The 17,566-nt window shown below is 42.1% G+C and overlaps 3 protein-coding genes across 5 annotated transcripts; 2 read left to right on the forward strand and 1 right to left on the reverse strand.

Moving 5' to 3' along the window:
- Nucleotides 1–1,683: 1,683 nt before the first annotated feature.
- Nucleotides 1,684–4,209, forward strand: LOC141774223 (zinc-binding protein A33-like). Its single transcript, XM_074646700.1, has 5 exons — nt 1,684–1,943; nt 2,080–2,313; nt 2,436–2,482; nt 2,567–2,709; nt 2,793–4,209. The coding sequence occupies exons 2-5, from the start codon at nt 2,179–2,181 to the stop codon at nt 3,368–3,370; spliced, it is 903 nt and encodes a 300-aa protein (XP_074502801.1). The 5' UTR covers nt 1,684–1,943; nt 2,080–2,178; the 3' UTR covers nt 3,371–4,209.
- Nucleotides 4,210–6,470: 2,261 nt separating this feature from the next.
- LOC141774220 (hyaluronan-binding protein 2) lies at nt 6,471–11,101 on the forward strand. 3 transcript variants are annotated; one of them, XM_074646687.1, is made up of 14 exons: nt 6,471–6,721; nt 6,936–7,038; nt 7,159–7,254; nt 7,386–7,496; nt 7,868–7,984; nt 8,065–8,175; nt 8,262–8,433; nt 8,506–8,603; nt 8,692–8,770; nt 8,825–9,193; nt 9,792–9,934; nt 10,183–10,317; nt 10,511–10,656; nt 10,773–11,101. In XM_074646687.1, the coding sequence occupies exons 1-14, from the start codon at nt 6,662–6,664 to the stop codon at nt 10,932–10,934; spliced, it is 1,902 nt and encodes a 633-aa protein (XP_074502788.1). In that variant the 5' UTR covers nt 6,471–6,661; the 3' UTR covers nt 10,935–11,101. The 3 variants fall into 3 exon arrangements, with proteins under 3 accessions (XP_074502788.1, XP_074502789.1, XP_074502787.1); XM_074646688.1 differs by having other exon boundaries at nt 6,474–6,721; nt 8,852–9,193; XM_074646686.1 differs by having other exon boundaries at nt 6,479–6,721; nt 8,692–9,193.
- Nucleotides 11,102–12,280: 1,179 nt separating this feature from the next.
- LOC141773551 (E3 ubiquitin/ISG15 ligase TRIM25) lies at nt 12,281–16,213 on the reverse strand. The gene is made up of 6 exons (XM_074645394.1): nt 14,456–16,213; nt 14,267–14,362; nt 13,478–13,711; nt 13,375–13,397; nt 13,148–13,281; nt 12,281–13,066 (listed from the first exon to the last, which is right to left on the reverse strand). Exons 1-6 carry the CDS (start codon nt 15,044–15,046, stop codon nt 12,468–12,470), a joined length of 1,677 nt encoding a protein of 558 aa, XP_074501495.1. The 5' UTR covers nt 15,047–16,213; the 3' UTR covers nt 12,281–12,467.
- Nucleotides 16,214–17,566: the final 1,353 nt, after the last annotated feature.

The following is a 17,566-nucleotide window of genomic DNA, read 5'->3' on the forward strand; positions in this document are numbered from 1 at the left end:
CTGAGACTTGGCAGCTGCAGCAACCTCTTTAATGCAAGAAACTACTAAATTAATTTTATCCTGTTTATGATGTCAATGTTTTGCTATTATTTGTCTTCAGGGTTTGTATTTCCATTACATATTTATGAAAGCAATGCTTATTAAATGTCAGATGTCAGAGCCTGTCATCTGAACATTAATGTAAAACACTACCCTGAAGACTTTTCAAGACAATGCTTGTTATTGATTTAATTAATACACAATGGTAATATAACAGAAAAAAGGAAAGGAAACTAATTTCCAATTGAATGGATAACTTAGGTTAAAGCAAATTTAATCTTAATACTACACAGAAATGAACTGAACAGTGGCTCCCTGGATGGCAGGAGAAACACAGTTAAAGTTCCCGTCCAGACTCATATGAAGACGTATGAAATACTTTGCTTGGAATAATAATTTGTGTCTGATCTGGTATTTCCACAAAAAGTAAGTTCAATAACCCAATTCAAATTCTTAAAATTGCATCTCCTCTTTCCACCTCTCTGAAAAATTCAGAATCCAGAGGATGTCTCCTTCTTCACTGAAAAGTCCATTCTCAGTGTATGGGCGCTAGTTGTAATGTCACAAAATCCTACTCTTACATAAGCATAAGCAATAAGACTTAAGGGGATTCCTCCTTCACCAGATGAGTGTCAAATCAGCCTTCTAGTGTCAAACTGTGCACATACTCAACATCATTCTGTACAGTGAAGCATCTAAGTGAAGTGACATTAAGCAAAATATATTTTTGGGTGGAGGGGGACTTTAACAATATAGAAAACCATTGTGTGCTTTGGAAAATGTCTACAGAGGTATAAAGCATGTTGCAGTTTGTAGTAAAAAATGCACAAACATGCCAGTATGGGTCTTAAAATGTTATGCCAAAAATATTCCCTGTAGGTAACAAATGCATCACTTGTGCTATGAATGCTTGTGAGAGCTGCAGCGTGACCTCATTCAGTCACAGGAAGGATTATTGTGGGACAAATGTGGGTGATTATGGACACAACGATCAGAATTTACCTCCTGGAGAAGGCAGACGTGACAAACACTGACAATGGGCATCATTCACATCTTTATTAGGTCGCAGCAACACAGCAAAGCCTTCAGTGCTGCTACAGGAAACTGAACCATTTGAAAACACAGTCTCAAAATGCAGAAAATTATGGCATACCTTTTAAAGAGAAAGACTGAAGACAAGGTGGCTATCACATTCAATAGTGGCAGACTCAGGCTGTCTGAGGGGCAGGGGTGGCAAAAAAATAGGGCACCAGCTGCACCAGTATGTACTGTAGGGCTGTCTATAAAGCACTGCATCATGTTTTCTCAATTTTATGGCCACCCTAGAGGTCACCTCATCATGTTTTCTTCACTGGAAGGGCATGCAAGAGGGCACTTTATCATGTTGTCTTCATTTAAGGGCACCCTAGAGGGCTTCTTATCACATGTTCTCCACTGGAAGGGCACCCTAGAGGGTGCTTTGTCATGTTTTCTTCATTTAAGGGCACCCTAGAGGGCACTTCATCACATTTTCTCCACTTGAAGAGCATCCTAGAGGGCACTTTATCATGTTTTCTCCACTGGAAGGGCACCCTAGATGGCGCTTTGTTATGTTTTATCTACCATAGGGGCATCCAAGTTGGCATTTTTGCTGTGGTTTTTGTTCTAACATGGGGGCCTGAGTCACCAGTGACAGTGAACATACTGTAGTCCTGTCAGTCAATCTCTGTTTTGTTGCTATCTACATCAAGTCTCACAATAAACTGCTTCTGCAGCTGCAATTCACCACATAGAATCTGTCTGACTGCTGTGTGCAACTCTTTCTACAGGAGACATTAGAAAAGCACCGAGAGTTTCTAAAGAGGCAAAGGGAAGCAGTGAAATACAGGCTGAAAAAACTGGCAGCACGGCAATCAGAAATCACAGTGAGTTGTTTTCAGACTAGTTGGTGTTGAAATTTTGCCACAACATGAATTTTCTTTCTGTTTTTACATTTGCAAATGAAATTATACCTGTGATCAGGCAGTATAATAAACTGATACATGCTTATGCCTGACCCAGAAAAAGTCCTCAGTGATAAGGGAGAACATCATACGGAAATATCGGGAGATCCAGGCAGTCTTGGACGAGGACCTAAGGGTCACCTTGTCCCACCTGGAGATGGAGGAGCGGGCCGCTGTCTCCACCCTGGACGGGCTGATGGAGAGGAACTGTTCTCTGATCCAGCAGATAGAGCAGGACCTGGCCAGACTCACTGTGGGGATAGACCAAACCGACTCAGGGCTGGATACCATGGTGATTAAACTTAAAGTCCTGTGGACCAAATGTGATTGATCTCATTTGTGTATGGGATCTAAAAATGTTACATTTTACTCTCAAAGTTCATTTAATGTTGATTTTTTTCTGCTTTTCTTCAGTCTTTCTTTTCATACCCTGAGCCGCAAGACATGGAGAGAGCAGACAGGTATGGAATCAAACCATAATTAATGATAATAAATAACGGTGGAGCAGCATGCTGATGTTTCTCACTGTGGTCTGCCTCCTCCAGAGTGATGGATCTGCTCAACAGGACAAACCCGAGCACTGTGAGCCTGGACCAAGTTAAAGCTGACCAGATCCTCGGCCTCGCCAACAACATGCTTCTGCTGATCAGCTCACAAACCCCGATAATCAAGATACTCACCAAGAGTTGTCAGTTCACACATTATTTCTTTAGTGTTCATAACCGCAACTTGACCTCTTTTTTAAAAACGTTCTGTTTTAAATATCCCCAGATTCCAGTGAGGTGTTTCTGGATCCGGACACGGCCCACCCAAAGCTGATCATCTCCCCCAAAGGTGACAGTGCCACCTACACAGACACCTGGCAGCAACTTCCTGACCTCCCTGGACGCTTTGACACCACCCTCAATGTCATCAGCGTGCAAGGATTCAGCTTTGGTCGCCATTACTGGGAGATTGATGTGACTGGGAAGACTTACTGGGAGCTGGGCGTCACCTATCCCAACATTCCCCGCAAGGGCACCACTGAGGACTGCTGGCTGGGCCGGGGAGACGAGTCCTGGTGTGTTGAGCTCTTTGATGGGGAGTATACAGCCTGGCACGGAGGTGTGCCCCACCAGCTGCCTTTCACAAAACGCTTCTGTCGGATTGGTGTTTTGTGTAGTTTCCCTGCAGGACTGGTGACGTTTGTTGAGGCAGACAACATGACGCCGCTGTTCTCCTTCTGTGCAGGAACCTTCTCAGACTGCCTCCACCTGGCCGTGTGTCCTGGTCATGACCACAATGGCACCAATGCTCAGCCTATTGTGATCTGTAATGCTCCGTCTCCTATACCAGTGAGCTCTGATTAGTAGCTCTACAGAAAAGCTATGCCTTTCTAATAATACGCCAATTCTAAACGTTTATAAGCTGTAAGTAATGGGTTTATTAATAATTAATAATTAAACAAGACTAATCTACAGCCATGCTAGCAGCTCGGTGAGGCTGCACACACAGTGGTGCTTTGAGCATTAAATATATGACTTTAAAGCTGCAGTGGGTAGCAATGGAGCATGATTAAAAAAAGTAATTTTATAAAACGGTCACTATATCCTGACAGTAGTGCATGAGGCAGGTAATCTGAAAAAAGATCATGTGCCTCTGTGTCCTCCGGTGCTCCTAATGGCATTTGCAAGAATTCACAGACCGGAGGAAAACAACCAATCAGAGCCAAGCTGGAGCCTGCCGTCTCTGAGAAGCTGTCAATCACTCACAAACTCCGATCAAACGGTCAAACTAGGCAGCGCTGATCAAATATGAATCAATATTCTGTGACTGTAATGCCTATTTCTAGTCTCAAATGTTTTCAGAAACATCTTGTGGTGTACTGTTTAGCTGTAAAATGAGAAAGTTTGTGACCCGGCAGCCATGTTGAAATCAGCTGAGGAAATACCAAGCACCGCCCACCAGCCGGAGCAAACTCTCTCATTTTTCATATCTGATCAGCGCTGCCTGGTTTGACCATTTGGTTGGAGTTCACGAGTGATTTATAGCTGCCTCTGTTGAATGAACAGCCAATAGGAACGCTCTCCCTCTGAAATGACCTGTGATTGGTCAAAGTCTCCCGTCAAATGGGCTAGATTTTCTGAAAACAGAGCCATGAGGAGGTGCAGAAGTCTAGTTTTCTCTCAGAACATGAATTACAATATTGTGAAAGGTTATTATGGAATTGTTGCCCAATGATGCCAAGAATCTTCTGCCTACTGCAGGTTTAAATATATTTATTGTAAAATTCCATACATTTTGCAAGACACTATAGGTGAATAGGGTAATAATCTTTAACTAATAGATATCACCATGAAATTTGAAGTTGATCACTTACATTAAGACAATTGTTTTTTGTACTACATGTTTTCTGAAATGGTATGTTTAAATATGCAAATAATGCTAACTTTTGGTGAATTTAGGATAAATCTACAGACGCAAATAGACAAAGTGTAGAAAAATAAACACCTAAATGTGTTTTTTGGATCTTTTCTATCCAGTAGTCTGAAAGAATGTCATGACATGCTCTGACATGTCATGACATGTCATGTCATGACATGTCAAGGCTTTGCAAATATACTCTCTGATTCTTTGATTGGGCACTTATCCTGTTTGATCAAAATTCATTTTAATTATTTCAATATAAAAAATGTTTCAAGGGTGGCAGAGATAGTGATCTTGATTTTGCCCATTTTATTTGCCATTTATTTCCATTTTAAGTCTTCACTAACATGAGCAGCGTTCTTCCTATTATTAATAATACAAATAAAGAGCAGAGTTAAAATCAATAAAAGTGACTGAGCAACAGGGACGGATGACAGACAACCCCCCTGAATCAATGGTGAGTGTACTTACATAAATAATTAGAAATGTGTGAGTGATCTACCAGACCTGTGATGTCTGTGCCCGTAGTAAGTCCTCGCACCAACCCCCCACTGGGTTACTCCGTCCTCTCCCAGTGCCCAGTCGGCCTTGGAGTCACATCGGGCTTCATTTTGTTACCGGTCTCCTAGTAACACAAGGTAATACCACCATACTTACCACCTTCGCCGCTGTCGGAAGATTTGGAAGGATGCCCGCTTCGCTCTGCTCCGTTCTGCCGAAAGCAACCAGCGCCTCGCTGATCGCCACCGGAACCCTGCACCGCAGTTACAACCAGGTCAGAAAGTTTGGCTTTCTTCAAAAGATGTTCCATTACAGACTGAATCCCAAAAATTAGCACCCCGAAAAACATTGGACCGTATGTTATAGACAGCATCATTAACCCTTCTGCCATTAAACTTAAGTTGCCTCCATCCATGAGAGTTCATCCCACCTTCCATGTGTCCCAGTTAAAACCTGTCTCTACAAGCCCATTGTGCTGTATCCATTTGTACTACATGTTTTCTGAATTGTTATGTTTAAATATGCAAACATATAACTTTTGGTGAATTTAGTTGAAATCTACAGACGCAAATACACAAAGTAGTGAAATAAACACCTAAATGTGTTTTTTTTAATCTTTTTTATCCAGTAGTCTGAAAGAAGATGTGTCATGGAAGCAAAATAGCCTGAACTCTCAAAATTGACCAGTGCATAAAAAAATATAGATAGATAGATAGATAGTAACTTTATTGATCCCGAGAGAAATTCAAGTTTCCAGCATCACAGTTCCATAGTGCAAACATATTAGTATAAAGGCACAAGTAAGTAGTACAAAGTATATACATTTATATAAAAGAAAAATATACCAGACATGAAAATACCAGGAGATGAAGAAAACTGTTAAAAATGAATATGGTGCAATGTAACAACTGAGATACAGGACTATTAAAAACGTGAATGTAGTGCAAAAAATGATATAGTGCTGGATAATAAAATATAGGGGATATAGAGATCAGGGGATTAAGAAATGTCAAATATGGAATATAATGCGGGATAAGAACTGAGGTAGAGAGTTTTTTAAAATTAGACTAAAGTGCAAAATAAAGCTGCACATTGTTTGTGAAATACAGTAAAACAAGTCTATAAAGGTGCAGAGTAGAGCTGTTTGTGGTGTGCAGAATTGGTGTGCAATATGTCTTTGCCTGTAGTTTCTCGCCTTTAAAAAATATTTCAGTTCTACTTGGAAGTCATAAAATTGACTGATACTGCAAGGGATGTTATATTTGATTGAGCATACAATCATGCTGTAAGTATTAATACACTTTACTGAGAACTTTATCCTGAAATGCACCTAGTGTATTTGGATCCAAAGTCTATATTCAAACAAACAATGCTTTGCAAATATGCTCTCTGAGCCTTTGAGTGGGCGCTTATCCTGTTTGATTAAAATTAATTCTAATTATTTCAATATAAAAATGTTTCAAGGGTGGCAGAGACAGTGATCTTGATTTTGCACAATTTATTTGTCCATTTTAACTGTTCACTAACATGAGCAGTGTTCTGCGTATTATTAGTAAGAAAAATAAAGAGCAGAGTTAAAATCAATAAAAGTGAGTGAGCAACAGGGACGGATGCCAGACTACCCCGCTGAATCAAAGGTTAGTGGACTTACACAAACGTTTAGAAATGTGTGAGTGATCTACCAGACAGTGCACTCTCGTTTTACTCTCCTGGTTGTCTTCTGATCCGCCACCATGAACCTAAAGCTCCTCTTCTTTTGCCTCGTCTTGGCGCTGCTCGTCATACCTGCTGAAGTATGTATTCACTGTATATAATATATAGCAATAAGCAAATGCATTGGCTCTTATTTACAAAGTTGCAATGTTTGATAAGCCATTTTGCTGGAAATTAAATGCAGATTAATTCACTACATTGTTTTATCATGAATATCAACAAAATTCTACCAGGAACTTCACATGATCTTTTATTATTATGACTCTTTTGTGGTGCTGTCAAATTATTATTCAGCTAAAACCTAAAAAGCACAAAAAACATCATCATCATGATCATGAGCATGGACCTGGACACAAACCCAACAAAAAAAGAATAAAGGTTGCGGACATAATTAGAGGTAAGTGCTTCTTTTTATTCCTTTTATACTGTTTTATATATAGAACATTATTCTTAAAGGGTAAGAGTTAGAGGAAGTCGACAATGCTGTATATCTTATAAAGGAAAATTATTGTTTTAGACCTCTTCTTTGAGATCGTGGAGGGACGCGATGATGGCGATGATGACGATGATGATGACCGCACAGACTGGCTGTTTGACATTCAAGAGCCAGAAGGTGAGAGAGAGTTAACACTCATGTATTCTTATATCAATCTGTCATGTCACATGTTTTATAAACGATGACATTACATTGGAAAACTCAAATTGAATGCTTATGTTCCCCCCTTGGCTTTTCTCATTTCTTAGGCCTGTGCAACCCAAACCCTTGCCGCAACAATGGAGTGTGTGAGGAGAAAGGCAAGAGGAAATTCGAATGCGATTGTCCCATACCTTTCAAGGGAAAGAAATGCCAGAAAGGTTTGAAAAAGAAATCCCTTTTACCATGCTTGCGGAATTGTTACCGAAAAAAGCAAAAATTCTCTGATTCCAGCTTCTTAAATGTGAATATTTTCTGGTTTCTTTACTCCTCTATGACAGTAAACTGAATATCTTTGAGTTGTGGATAAAACATGGAATTTAAGGATGTCATCTTGGGCTTTTGGAAACACTGATTAACATTTTTCACCATTTTCTGACATTTTATAGAGCAAACTAATCGATTAATCGAGAAAATAATCGACAGATTAATCGAGAATGAAAATAACTGTCAGTTGCAGCCCTAGTCATACATGCACAATATACAGTATAATGTGCACAAATGAAGTGAAACTGTTGTGTTCTCATCTCAGGTCCCAAACGTTGTAAAAGAGGTAGATGCGGGCGAGGTGAATGTGTGCTGACTTCAATTCCCCCGTACTATGAGTGCAAATGCAAGGAGCCCTTCCAGCCGCCACGCTGCGTTCACAGTAAGGACTATTTCTTTGTTCAAACAACTCTCTTCAGTTGCTGAAAGCAAGTTTTCACTGTTGACTGTTTTTCTCCAAAGTGTCACTGTGTGAGCCTAATCCATGTAGGAATGGTGGACAATGCATCAACGATGGTAATGACTTCGAGTGCGAGTGCCCTCTGGGGTTCACAGGACGTTTCTGCCATGTTGGTAAATACATTATTGCTTTCCTTTTCCCAGTCCAGCTTACACATCAACTTAACTCACATACTGACTGTGTGAGGTATATTTCTTAGGCCCAGATGACTGCTATGATGATGACGGAGAGTCATACCGTGGCAAAGTGAGTGAGACTGATGACGGCCAAGAATGCCTCTACTGGAACTCTCACTTCATCCTGGACAACGGTGTTGATCCCTTCAACTCCTTCGAGGACAGCAATGGACTTGGCCCTCACAACTTCTGCAGGTCGGTGTATTCAAATAGCAGACGGCATCTACAAACATGAGGATGCTCACTCACACGTCTTCTCTGACACAGAAACCCAGACGGAGACGACATGCCCTGGTGCTTCTTCAGGAAAGGCTGCAAGTTGTCGTGGGACTACTGTGATGTCACAGAGTGTCCTGAACCAACAGGTCAGCTTTAAAGTCAGACAACTTTATGGTTATGAATCAACAAAACTGGTTGTTATCTTCTGTTATCTTCTTGTGTGTGTGTTTTCAGGTGTGGCGCCAACTGAAATTGTCCCTGCAGTCACTGATCCCACTCCTTCCAAGCCCCAAACTGCAAAACCTGAACCCATAGCACCCACCGAATCAATCAAACCCACAGCACCCTCCGAATCAATCAAACCCACAGCACCCACCGAATCAATCAAACCCACAGCACCCACCGAATCAATCAAACCCACAGCACCCTCCGAACCAATCGAACCCACAACGACTGAGAAGCCCAGCCAGGCTCCACAACCTTCTCCTACACCCACTGCTGATGTTCCTCTCACCCCCACCGCCACCGTTCCACCGCAACAGTTCAGGACCTGTGGGAAGCCTCAGCCAAAGAAGCCCTTGACCCGAATTTTTGGAGGTCTGAAGATCTCTCCTGGGGCTGTACCCTGGCAGGTGTCCCTGCAGGTGAGACCGCAGAGCTCCAGCCTGCCATTCAGACACATGTGTGGAGGAGTTCTCATCGCGAGCTGCTGGGTACTGACAGCTGGACACTGCATGTAAGCACAATCATGACTAAGAAAAACAACACAAAACATTGGCTGATTATGAAATAGCTTTCACATGTGGTCTTAAAGGTACAGTGTGTAGGACTTGGTGGCATCTAGTGGTGTGTTTGTAGATTGTAACCAAATATCCCTCCGCTCACTCCTCCCTCTCCAAGACTGCGTTAATGTGAGCCACCGAGTGCAAAACCGTGATAACGTCGTTCGCCTCGCTCAGAGGCCATCCTTACCGTAATAACATTTTATGGCAACGAAAGTCAGACATTGGCGACGATTTTGCACTCTGCGGCTCACGTTAATGCAGTTTCACAAGCGTGTCAGAGAACTACGGTGGCCTTCAGGTAACGTAAAAGCATGAAAGGCTCTCTCTAGAGCCAGTGTTTGGTTTGTCCGTTCTGGGCTACTGTAGAAACATGGCGGAGCAACATGGCGGACTCTGTGAAGCTAACGAAAACACAATTCTTAGTTTCAGGTGATTATACACTAATGAAAACATAGTTATGAATATTATGTTATATTTCTGCTAAAAGATCCACCTAAATTTTACACACTGTTCCTTTAATATGTATTGAATCATGTTTTGTTTGCACAGTGAACCAGCAAAGGACGTGCAGGTGGTTGTGGGAGGTCTGTCGCTGAATATGGTGGAAACCACAGAGCAAACCTTACAAGTTGAAGAGGCTATTAGGCATGAGAACTACAGAGAGACTCCTGAAGCTGTTTACAACGACATAGGTGATCCATGTCTCTCATTTTATATAAAATAAGCACTGATATTACAAACAATATTAGAATAAATCGATTTGAGCTTTTTAGTTAACTAAGGATGGGACGTGAGCGAGTCAAATAGAACCATTTGTAGTGATATGATTGATGGTTTGTTCAGTGTTGATAGTCTATGAAGTAAAAATAGTAATATGTATGTGTGAGATTGCAATGTAAAAATACAAGAGGTTAAGTACTTTATCATTTCATTTCCAAAGCCTTGTTGAGGCTGAAAGGCACTGATGGAGTTTGTGCCATTGAGACCCAGTTTGTGAAGACAGCCTGTCTGCCTGATGCCCAACTGCCTGATGGGATGGAGTGTAAAATCTCTGGATGGGGTGCCACTGAGAACTGTAAGGCCACTTTTGCATATTCAGAAAGTAAAAAATAAAAGTAATTGTTATTCAGATCTTTTGGTTTGTTTCAGAGGCACTTCAGCTCAATCTTTACTCACAAACAACCAGTAAAATTAGAGACAACCTTCTCTATAACAACTTTGTTGCATTTGTTGTTATATTTAGTAAAAGTTCCACCCTCTCTGTGCAGCTTCATATGGTTCCAACCACCTGCTGGATGCCGACGTGCTGCTGATCAACCAGGAAAAGTGCTCTGAACCACAGATTTATGGCAATGCCCTGGATAATAGTATGTTCTGTGCTGGCCACCTGCAGGGAGGGGTGGATTCCTGCCAGGTTAGTGAAGGAAATGTGCATGTTATCATTCAAAATATACCTGCATGACTAACTTACCTGAGGTTAAAATGTGTGCAGCATTGTGTGCATTGGTCAGCTGGGTGCTCTTGTTTCAGGGTGACTCTGGAGGACCGCTGACTTGTGAGCAGAACAGTACCAGTGTTATTTATGGTCTGGTGAGCTGGGGAGACCAATGTGGAAGGAAGGACAAGCCTGGCGTCTACACACAGGTCACTCACTTCCTGGACTGGATCAAGTCAAAGACTCAAGCCTTCTAAAATGGAGAAAATGTGCATTATCATTTCAGTTTAATGTGGCCCTCAACAGAAAAACCCGAAATCTGTTATACATCTAAATGTCATACTTACTTGGTTTTCCCTTGAAGCTTTACTCAAGGCAATCTAAAATCCTATATTAAAATTGATGTGTGTGTGGAAAAGGAAAAGTGTGTCATATTTTCTTATTTGTGCCCAAAGACTTTATTTAGTCTGATAATGGAAAATGCCCTGATTAATCAAATGTCTTGAAATGTGGTGTGGACATACTTTGGGCAAGTATCTAACAGTACAACTTTGAAATTCTTAGATCACATGAAAAATCAAGGTAACACTTCATTTTACAGGTCCACAAATTTCATGGTAATTGACTATTAGCAAGTTTGGTTTGAAATTTCTTTGGAATTACTGCCAAAATGTATAAAAAATAACTTTATTATAAACATTATTTAATAATTATATGCTCCTCCATGGTCTGGTGAGCTGAGGGACAAACAAGGAGACAGTACAGTAGTTTACACACGGGTCATTTACTTCCTGAACGACATCAAGTCAAACATAAGAGCTGCTAAGCTGCTGACCGAACAGATAGTCTTTACCACAAAACAAAAGTGCTGTTTGAGGTTTCACCCGATACCACTTGATGAAATATTTACATGACACTGAAAAGGTAATATACGACTATTGACAAAATAATAATATATAATAATATAATAATATCTCTTCTCAACTATTTTTCTTACTTAACAGCTTTGTATAAAACATCAACATTATGGGATCACAATAGCATACTATCAGAACACCATAACACAGTATATTTAGCCTTGCTGCTGGTAATGAGAAATTGTATGTTCATCGTCTATATCAGCTCTAACAATAACTTCTCTTAAATACAGAGGTAGGTAAATTCCTTAATCATAGTTTTAGTATTACCTGGGACAGATCCAAGCAGGGGAACTACAGCATGTTTGACATTTCCACAATGTTATTTAAAGGTCCAGGGTTTGGCGGCATCTAGTGGTGTGGTTACAGATTGCAACCGATTGAGTACCCCTCCGCTCACTCCTCCCTTCCCAAGACTGCAGTAACGTGAGCCGCCGAGTGCAAAGCTTTAATAATGCTGTTTGCTTCGCTCAGAGGCCATCCTCACCATAATAATACAACTTCATGAGCAACGGAAGTCAGATGGTGGCTGGTGGTACCACGGTTTAGCGCTCTGCGGCTCACGTTACCACAGTTTCACAAGTGTGTCAGAGAACTACAGTGGCCTTCAGGTATTGTAAAATGCAAAAGGCTCTCTAGAGCCAGTGTTTGGTTTGTGAAGGACTCATTCTAAGCTAACGAAAACACAACAATTCTTAGTTTAACTAATGAAAACATAGTTATGAGCATTATATTCCATTTCTGCCAATAGATCCCCTGAAATGTTACACTTTGTTGCTCTAATGTGAGCAAGAATGGAATAAAAAATGGAAATTGTGAATCAGTGAATCTTCAATCTTTGTTCACAACACAGATAAGGTTGGCCTCCCAAGTTTACTCATTGCCCTCATTTGTGTTTCCTTGCCAATCCCAGGGCTCCTTAATCCAAAACATGGTAAGCGGCTGCGTGTTCAGTCCATTCACATCAATGCATGGGTTTAACATGGGGTAGAGAGGCTCTGTGCACTGCACACAGAAGGAGTGGAGCAGGGTCATGGAGTCAGCGTCGTAGAATGACAGCTCCCCCTTCTGGAGATTTGCCAGTATGCCCAGCTTCCTGACTCTCTTTCCCACTGACAGCTGCTTCCCCTGGGTGTCGTGGCACGCCAAGTACTGTCCATCTGCATGGTAGATGCACCAGGATGTGTTGTTCACACCCAGGCTGGAGGAACTCTGACTTGGAGCATCTTTTTTATCGACTGGCCCTGTGGTCACACCCATTAGCCAGTAAGGTTTCTCCTGGACGATGACCTCCCAGTAGTGGCAGCCAGTAGTGAAACTCTCCTGAGCCAGGACGCTGTACTGGGAGTCATATGGCTGAGGGCTCCGAGCTTCACTGACAGGTTGCTGTCTCCAGGACACTTGTTTTCTGTCCTGGGATATTTCCAGTTTGGGATGGGCTGACTTGGAGTCCAGAACGGGAGAACTTAGATCTGCAAATAAAAATCTAGATTCAGTAAACAGAGATAGCAGGGGTTGATTTTAGACTGCAAATAACTGGATTCTTTACTAACATGACCACATTCGTGGAAAATGTTGGGACAGAGCCACGGAGAGGTCATCCACCAGCCTCTCTACGGTCCTCAGCTTTTCAAGGTCACACAGATCTTTGTCTACTTCCTGGATTGGTGCTAAATCCAACGGTTCACTGCAATAAAAACTGAAAACCATTAGAAGGCGAAAATCATACCAAAAGAAAGCCGCTAGGATAGTAAAAAAAATAGAGTGATGATATACTCACCAAAGATTCTGTGCTGCGATTTGCTGTTGAAAATAAACAGGTCATGGATAGGAGACATTCACATGATCACAATAACACACTGTCATAATATTAGGTAACCTACCTGTAGGAATCGCAGCTCATTTGTTTCTCGGAGGAGTGATTTCCTGGAGGCTCTGAGGCCGTCTATCTCTGTGATCTGAGCCTCCATGACGCCCCTCTGGGCTTCCAGCCACTCTGTCATGTACATCTCTTCTGCGTCTATAATCTGCATCATCAGACGCTCATCGCCATCCAGCACAACATGGATCCTGCTGTACTTGTCTGAGATTCTCTCTCTGAAATCTGCAGCAGACTTCTATTGAAAAAAAAGGAACAGTGTGTAACATTTCGGGCGATCTAGACATCCAGATCATAGGGGAGCTATATCCTTTCAGGAGGGAATATAATATTCATAACTATGTTTTCATTAGTTTATTATCACCTGAAATTTAGGATTGTTGTGTTTTCGTTAGCTTAGCATGAGCCCTTCATATCTACATACGTCCTCTTCATGGAGTCTGCCATGTTGCTCTGGTATGTTACTACAGTAGCCCAGAACGGACAAACCAAACACACGCTCTAGCGGGAGCCTTTTGCTTTTTTTATGAAAAGACCACCCCAGGTTCTCTACATGCTTGTGAAACTGCGGTAATGTGAGAAGCGTCTGACTTTTGTTGCTCCTAAAGTAGTTTTATTATGGTAAGGATGGCCTCTGAGCGAGGCGAAAGGCGTTACCACGGTTTTCACGTTACCTCAGTCTAGGAAAAGGAAGAATGAGCAGAGGGGTACTCAGTTGGTTGCAATCTGCAACCACACACTGTATCTTAAAACAATAGATGGTTAAAAAGGGGGTATTTCATAATGACTGTACCACTGTTTGGGTATACAATGACTCCAAGTCCCTGATGGCATGTTCTGCTTCACTTTTCCTCTTCAGCAGTTGGTTCATGGTGGTCTCTAACATGCTCTAAAGACAGAAATACAACAGGCCTATAAAAATGAATAGAAATAAATACATAATCACCACATTTACAAAGGAATAAAACACAATAATATTCACCTTGAAGTCGGCACAGGCTTCATGGAGTTGAAATGCTTTGTGGTTCTTGTGAGTGCCAACCAGGACACACAGACAGCACACAGGGACCCGCTCCTCCATACAGAAGAGCTTGAGCTCATCACGGTGCTCCCTGCACTTCAGAGACAGCGGATCCCCTGTCACCTCCACCACGGTGTGCTCCCTCAGAGCGGACCTCCGCTGGTGCAGCTGGGCGTGAGCCTCGCACAGTGAGGCGTCACAGGTCAGACAGGTCCTGATGGCCACCGATGGCGTCTCTATGCAGTGGTCACAGTGGATAGTTGAGGATGATTGGGTTGCCCTGCATGGTGTCCGTAGCTCTGCTGTTGACAGCCTGCTAGTGATGAAGTCCTTTACTTTGGTCTGAAGGTTGGTGTTTATCTCCAGAGTGAGGTCAGAGGGGAGGAATATCTGACACTCTGGACAGAAGAGAGGACCCGCATCAGACCCATCTGTTTCCCAGACAGCCTGGATACAGGTGAGACAGAAGTCATGTCCGCACGGCAGCGTCACAGGACCTGTGAAGACGTCCTGGCAGATGGGACACTTTAAAGCTTCCTCAACAGTCCCCATAGCTCTGCACCTGTGCACCTGTTACGGCGGCTCAGTGTGCACTGTGCTCTTGGCCTTTCTACTCATGAATATTTCACAGGCCTCTCTTGGCATGCACACGCCACTCATGTGCCTCAGTGTCAGGTTACTAAAGATGAGATGATATCTTCCACCAGCTGATTCAAGCCATTGACGCCTGGGAGACCACACACAATTGAATGGCACATTTCCAACAAACTGGATTAGGTGAATTAAATTATCAGTTACGTGTTCTAAATGCAGCACCATTTAAATTTAATAAAAAATTAAAATCAATTCTTGAATTTGGGTTCAGTAATTTGACAAAATAATCTGAACTTTTTAGCTTTTTCATGAGCTTTCAACCACATCTCATGGTCTTCATCAGCAAATGGAGTTTTCTGGAATGTTAAATGAACCTTGAGTTTAGGGCTGCAACCTACGATCATTTTCATTGTTGATTAATCTGTTGATTATTTTGATTAATCGATTAGTTGTTTGGTCTGTAAAATGTCAGAAAATGGAGAAAAATGTTTATGTAGAATTATTATTAGGGCCTGAGCAGTGGTCGGTATTATCTTAAGATCTTTGTGATGAAAGGTTGCTAAAAGCTTCAGTTTTTATGAAACTATGTTGCCGTGGCGTCGCGGCGAAAAAGTGCCTTTCGCCAAAGTGGCTGGAGTTTGGAGTGATTGGGCTTGGGCGTGGCCAGCGGGCTCCATAGCACCCCCAAACGCTTGCCAGAGTTTCGAAAAAGCTCTTGATGAAATTTGGTGAGATCATTGTTCTCATCTATAAGAAAAAATCAATTCGCATTTTAACGGAATCGCAATAAAATTGTGTTGCTAGGCAATAGCTTGGGTCCATGTGACATTCAAATACCAGGAATAAACTGGGACACATTTAGAATGTTTACGTTTAAAATTGTGTCAAGAGTCTAAATATTGTATATTCGTGAGATCACGAATGGGCAGAAATCCTGACAGCTTGTTGCAGGCAAAATGTTGTATCTTTGTTATTATATCACATTACAAGAATGATTTCTAAAAACCTTCTGTAATCTGAGGTCTCATTAACATCATAGAAAGTGTTACAAAAAATGCAACTCTTTTCAGGCTGTGATGTCAGATTTTAAATAAAGTTTTGAATTAAAAAAAATAAAATAAAAAAAATAATAAAATAAACCACCAGAAGGCACTAGAATTTGATGATGTCATCAAAACTCAAGTCTCAAGATGAAATCCACTATGTGATGATGTCATCAGAGCTCAAGTCTCGACATTCTAAGTCACAGAATGTGACTTTATGACATCATAAAGGCTCTAGAAACTAAGGCACCAGGATATGAGATATTACCAATAGACTGATCAGAACCACTGCTAAGCTCGAACGAATCTGTCATACCAAAACACGCGTCGTGATTGTCAGTAGGATATTTTCTACTAGTACTACAGAACAACGAACACAGCACTACTGGGCTGAAATGTTCAGACTTACTCCAGCATCTAGACCAGAGGACAAACTCCTCAAGGCCCGGCAAGGCCAAAAGATGCAGTGGGTAAACGAAACTGAGCAGCAACCCAGAGGCCGTGTCCAAAATTCTAGCAGAGTAGTCTTAACGCCACATTTGGAGGAGAGACCCAAACTTCCTCAGCTTGAAGTAGAGGGAAAGCTGCTGCGAAGAACAGCTAAACAAGCAGAGAGGTTCACAGAGCACAAGACATGTCAACAGATTGTTTTTGAAAACATGGCGGCCTTACAGAAGGAACAGGCTACTGCCAGAACTCTGAGGGAGAAACAGAGCCTTGCCCAGTGGGAAGCTAAGAAAGTGGCTGTACTGGAAAATCAGAAGCAGGAACAAGTAGCAAACAACGCTGCAATGCATCGCACACAACTTGCCGGCATTCAAATGCAGATACAGGAGAAAAGGCAGCGAGAAATGGCAAAGCGTCAGAGCGATTTGGACGCTTCTCGGGCTAGGGATCAGGACAGCAAGTTGTTCCACCATGAGGAAAAATTGAAGTTTATGAAGGCCAGAGAAAAGACACTTGATGTACAGAACTTCAATATGGCCATGGCTGCTGAAAAACGTGAAACACTGCAGGAGCAGAATGCTGCAATGGCGAATGCAAAAGCAGATAGGTTCACAGAGCGCCAGACAAACCAAAAGATTGCTTTTGGCAACATGGCGGCTTTACAGAAGGAACAGGCTACTGCCAGAACTCTGAGGGAGAAACAGAGCCTTGCCCAGTGGGAAGCTAATAGAGTGGCTGTACTGGAAAAGCAGAAGCAGGAACAAGTAGCAAACAACGCTGCAATGCATCGCACACAACTTGCCGGCATTCAAATGCAGATGAAGGAGAAAAGGCAGCAAGAAATGGCAAAGCGTCAGAGCGATTTGGACGCTTCTTGGGCTAGGGATCAGGACAGCAAGTTGTTCCACCATGAGGAAAAATTGAAGTTTATGAAGGCCAGAGAAAAGACACTTGATGTACAGAACTTCAATATGGCCATGGCTGCTGA

The sequence above is a fragment of the Sebastes fasciatus genome, chromosome 9 (assembly GCF_043250625.1).
Source record: "Sebastes fasciatus isolate fSebFas1 chromosome 9, fSebFas1.pri, whole genome shotgun sequence".
In the NCBI taxonomy this organism is placed as follows: domain Eukaryota; kingdom Metazoa; phylum Chordata; class Actinopteri; order Perciformes; family Sebastidae; genus Sebastes; species Sebastes fasciatus.

Coding starts and splice junctions, on each gene's coding strand:
- LOC141774223 (XM_074646700.1), top strand. CDS start 2,179: ATGGAGGAGCGGGCCGCTGTCTCCACCCTGGACGGGCTGATGGAGAGG. Junction 2,314..2,435: donor ACTCAGGGCTGGATACCATG/GTGATTAAACTT, acceptor GCTTTTCTTCAG/TCTTTCTTTTCATACCCTGA. Junction 2,483..2,566: donor GACATGGAGAGAGCAGACAG/GTATGGAATCAA, acceptor TGCCTCCTCCAG/AGTGATGGATCTGCTCAACA.
- LOC141774220 (XM_074646686.1), top strand. CDS start 6,662: ATGAACCTAAAGCTCCTCTTCTTTTGCCTCGTCTTGGCGCTGCTCGTC. Junction 6,722..6,935: donor TGCTCGTCATACCTGCTGAA/GTATGTATTCAC, acceptor ATTATTATTCAG/CTAAAACCTAAAAAGCACAA. Junction 7,497..7,867: donor GGGAAAGAAATGCCAGAAAG/GTTTGAAAAAGA, acceptor TTCTCATCTCAG/GTCCCAAACGTTGTAAAAGA.
- LOC141773551 (XM_074645394.1), bottom strand. CDS start 15,046: ATGGGGACTGTTGAGGAAGCTTTAAAGTGTCCCATCTGCCAGGACGTC. Junction 13,398..13,477: donor ATGAGCTGCGATTCCTACAG/GTAGGTTACCTA, acceptor TATTTTCAACAG/CAAATCGCAGCACAGAATCT. Junction 13,067..13,147: donor TTTTCCACGAATGTGGTCAT/GTTAGTAAAGAA, acceptor TTTTATTTGCAG/ATCTAAGTTCTCCCGTTCTG.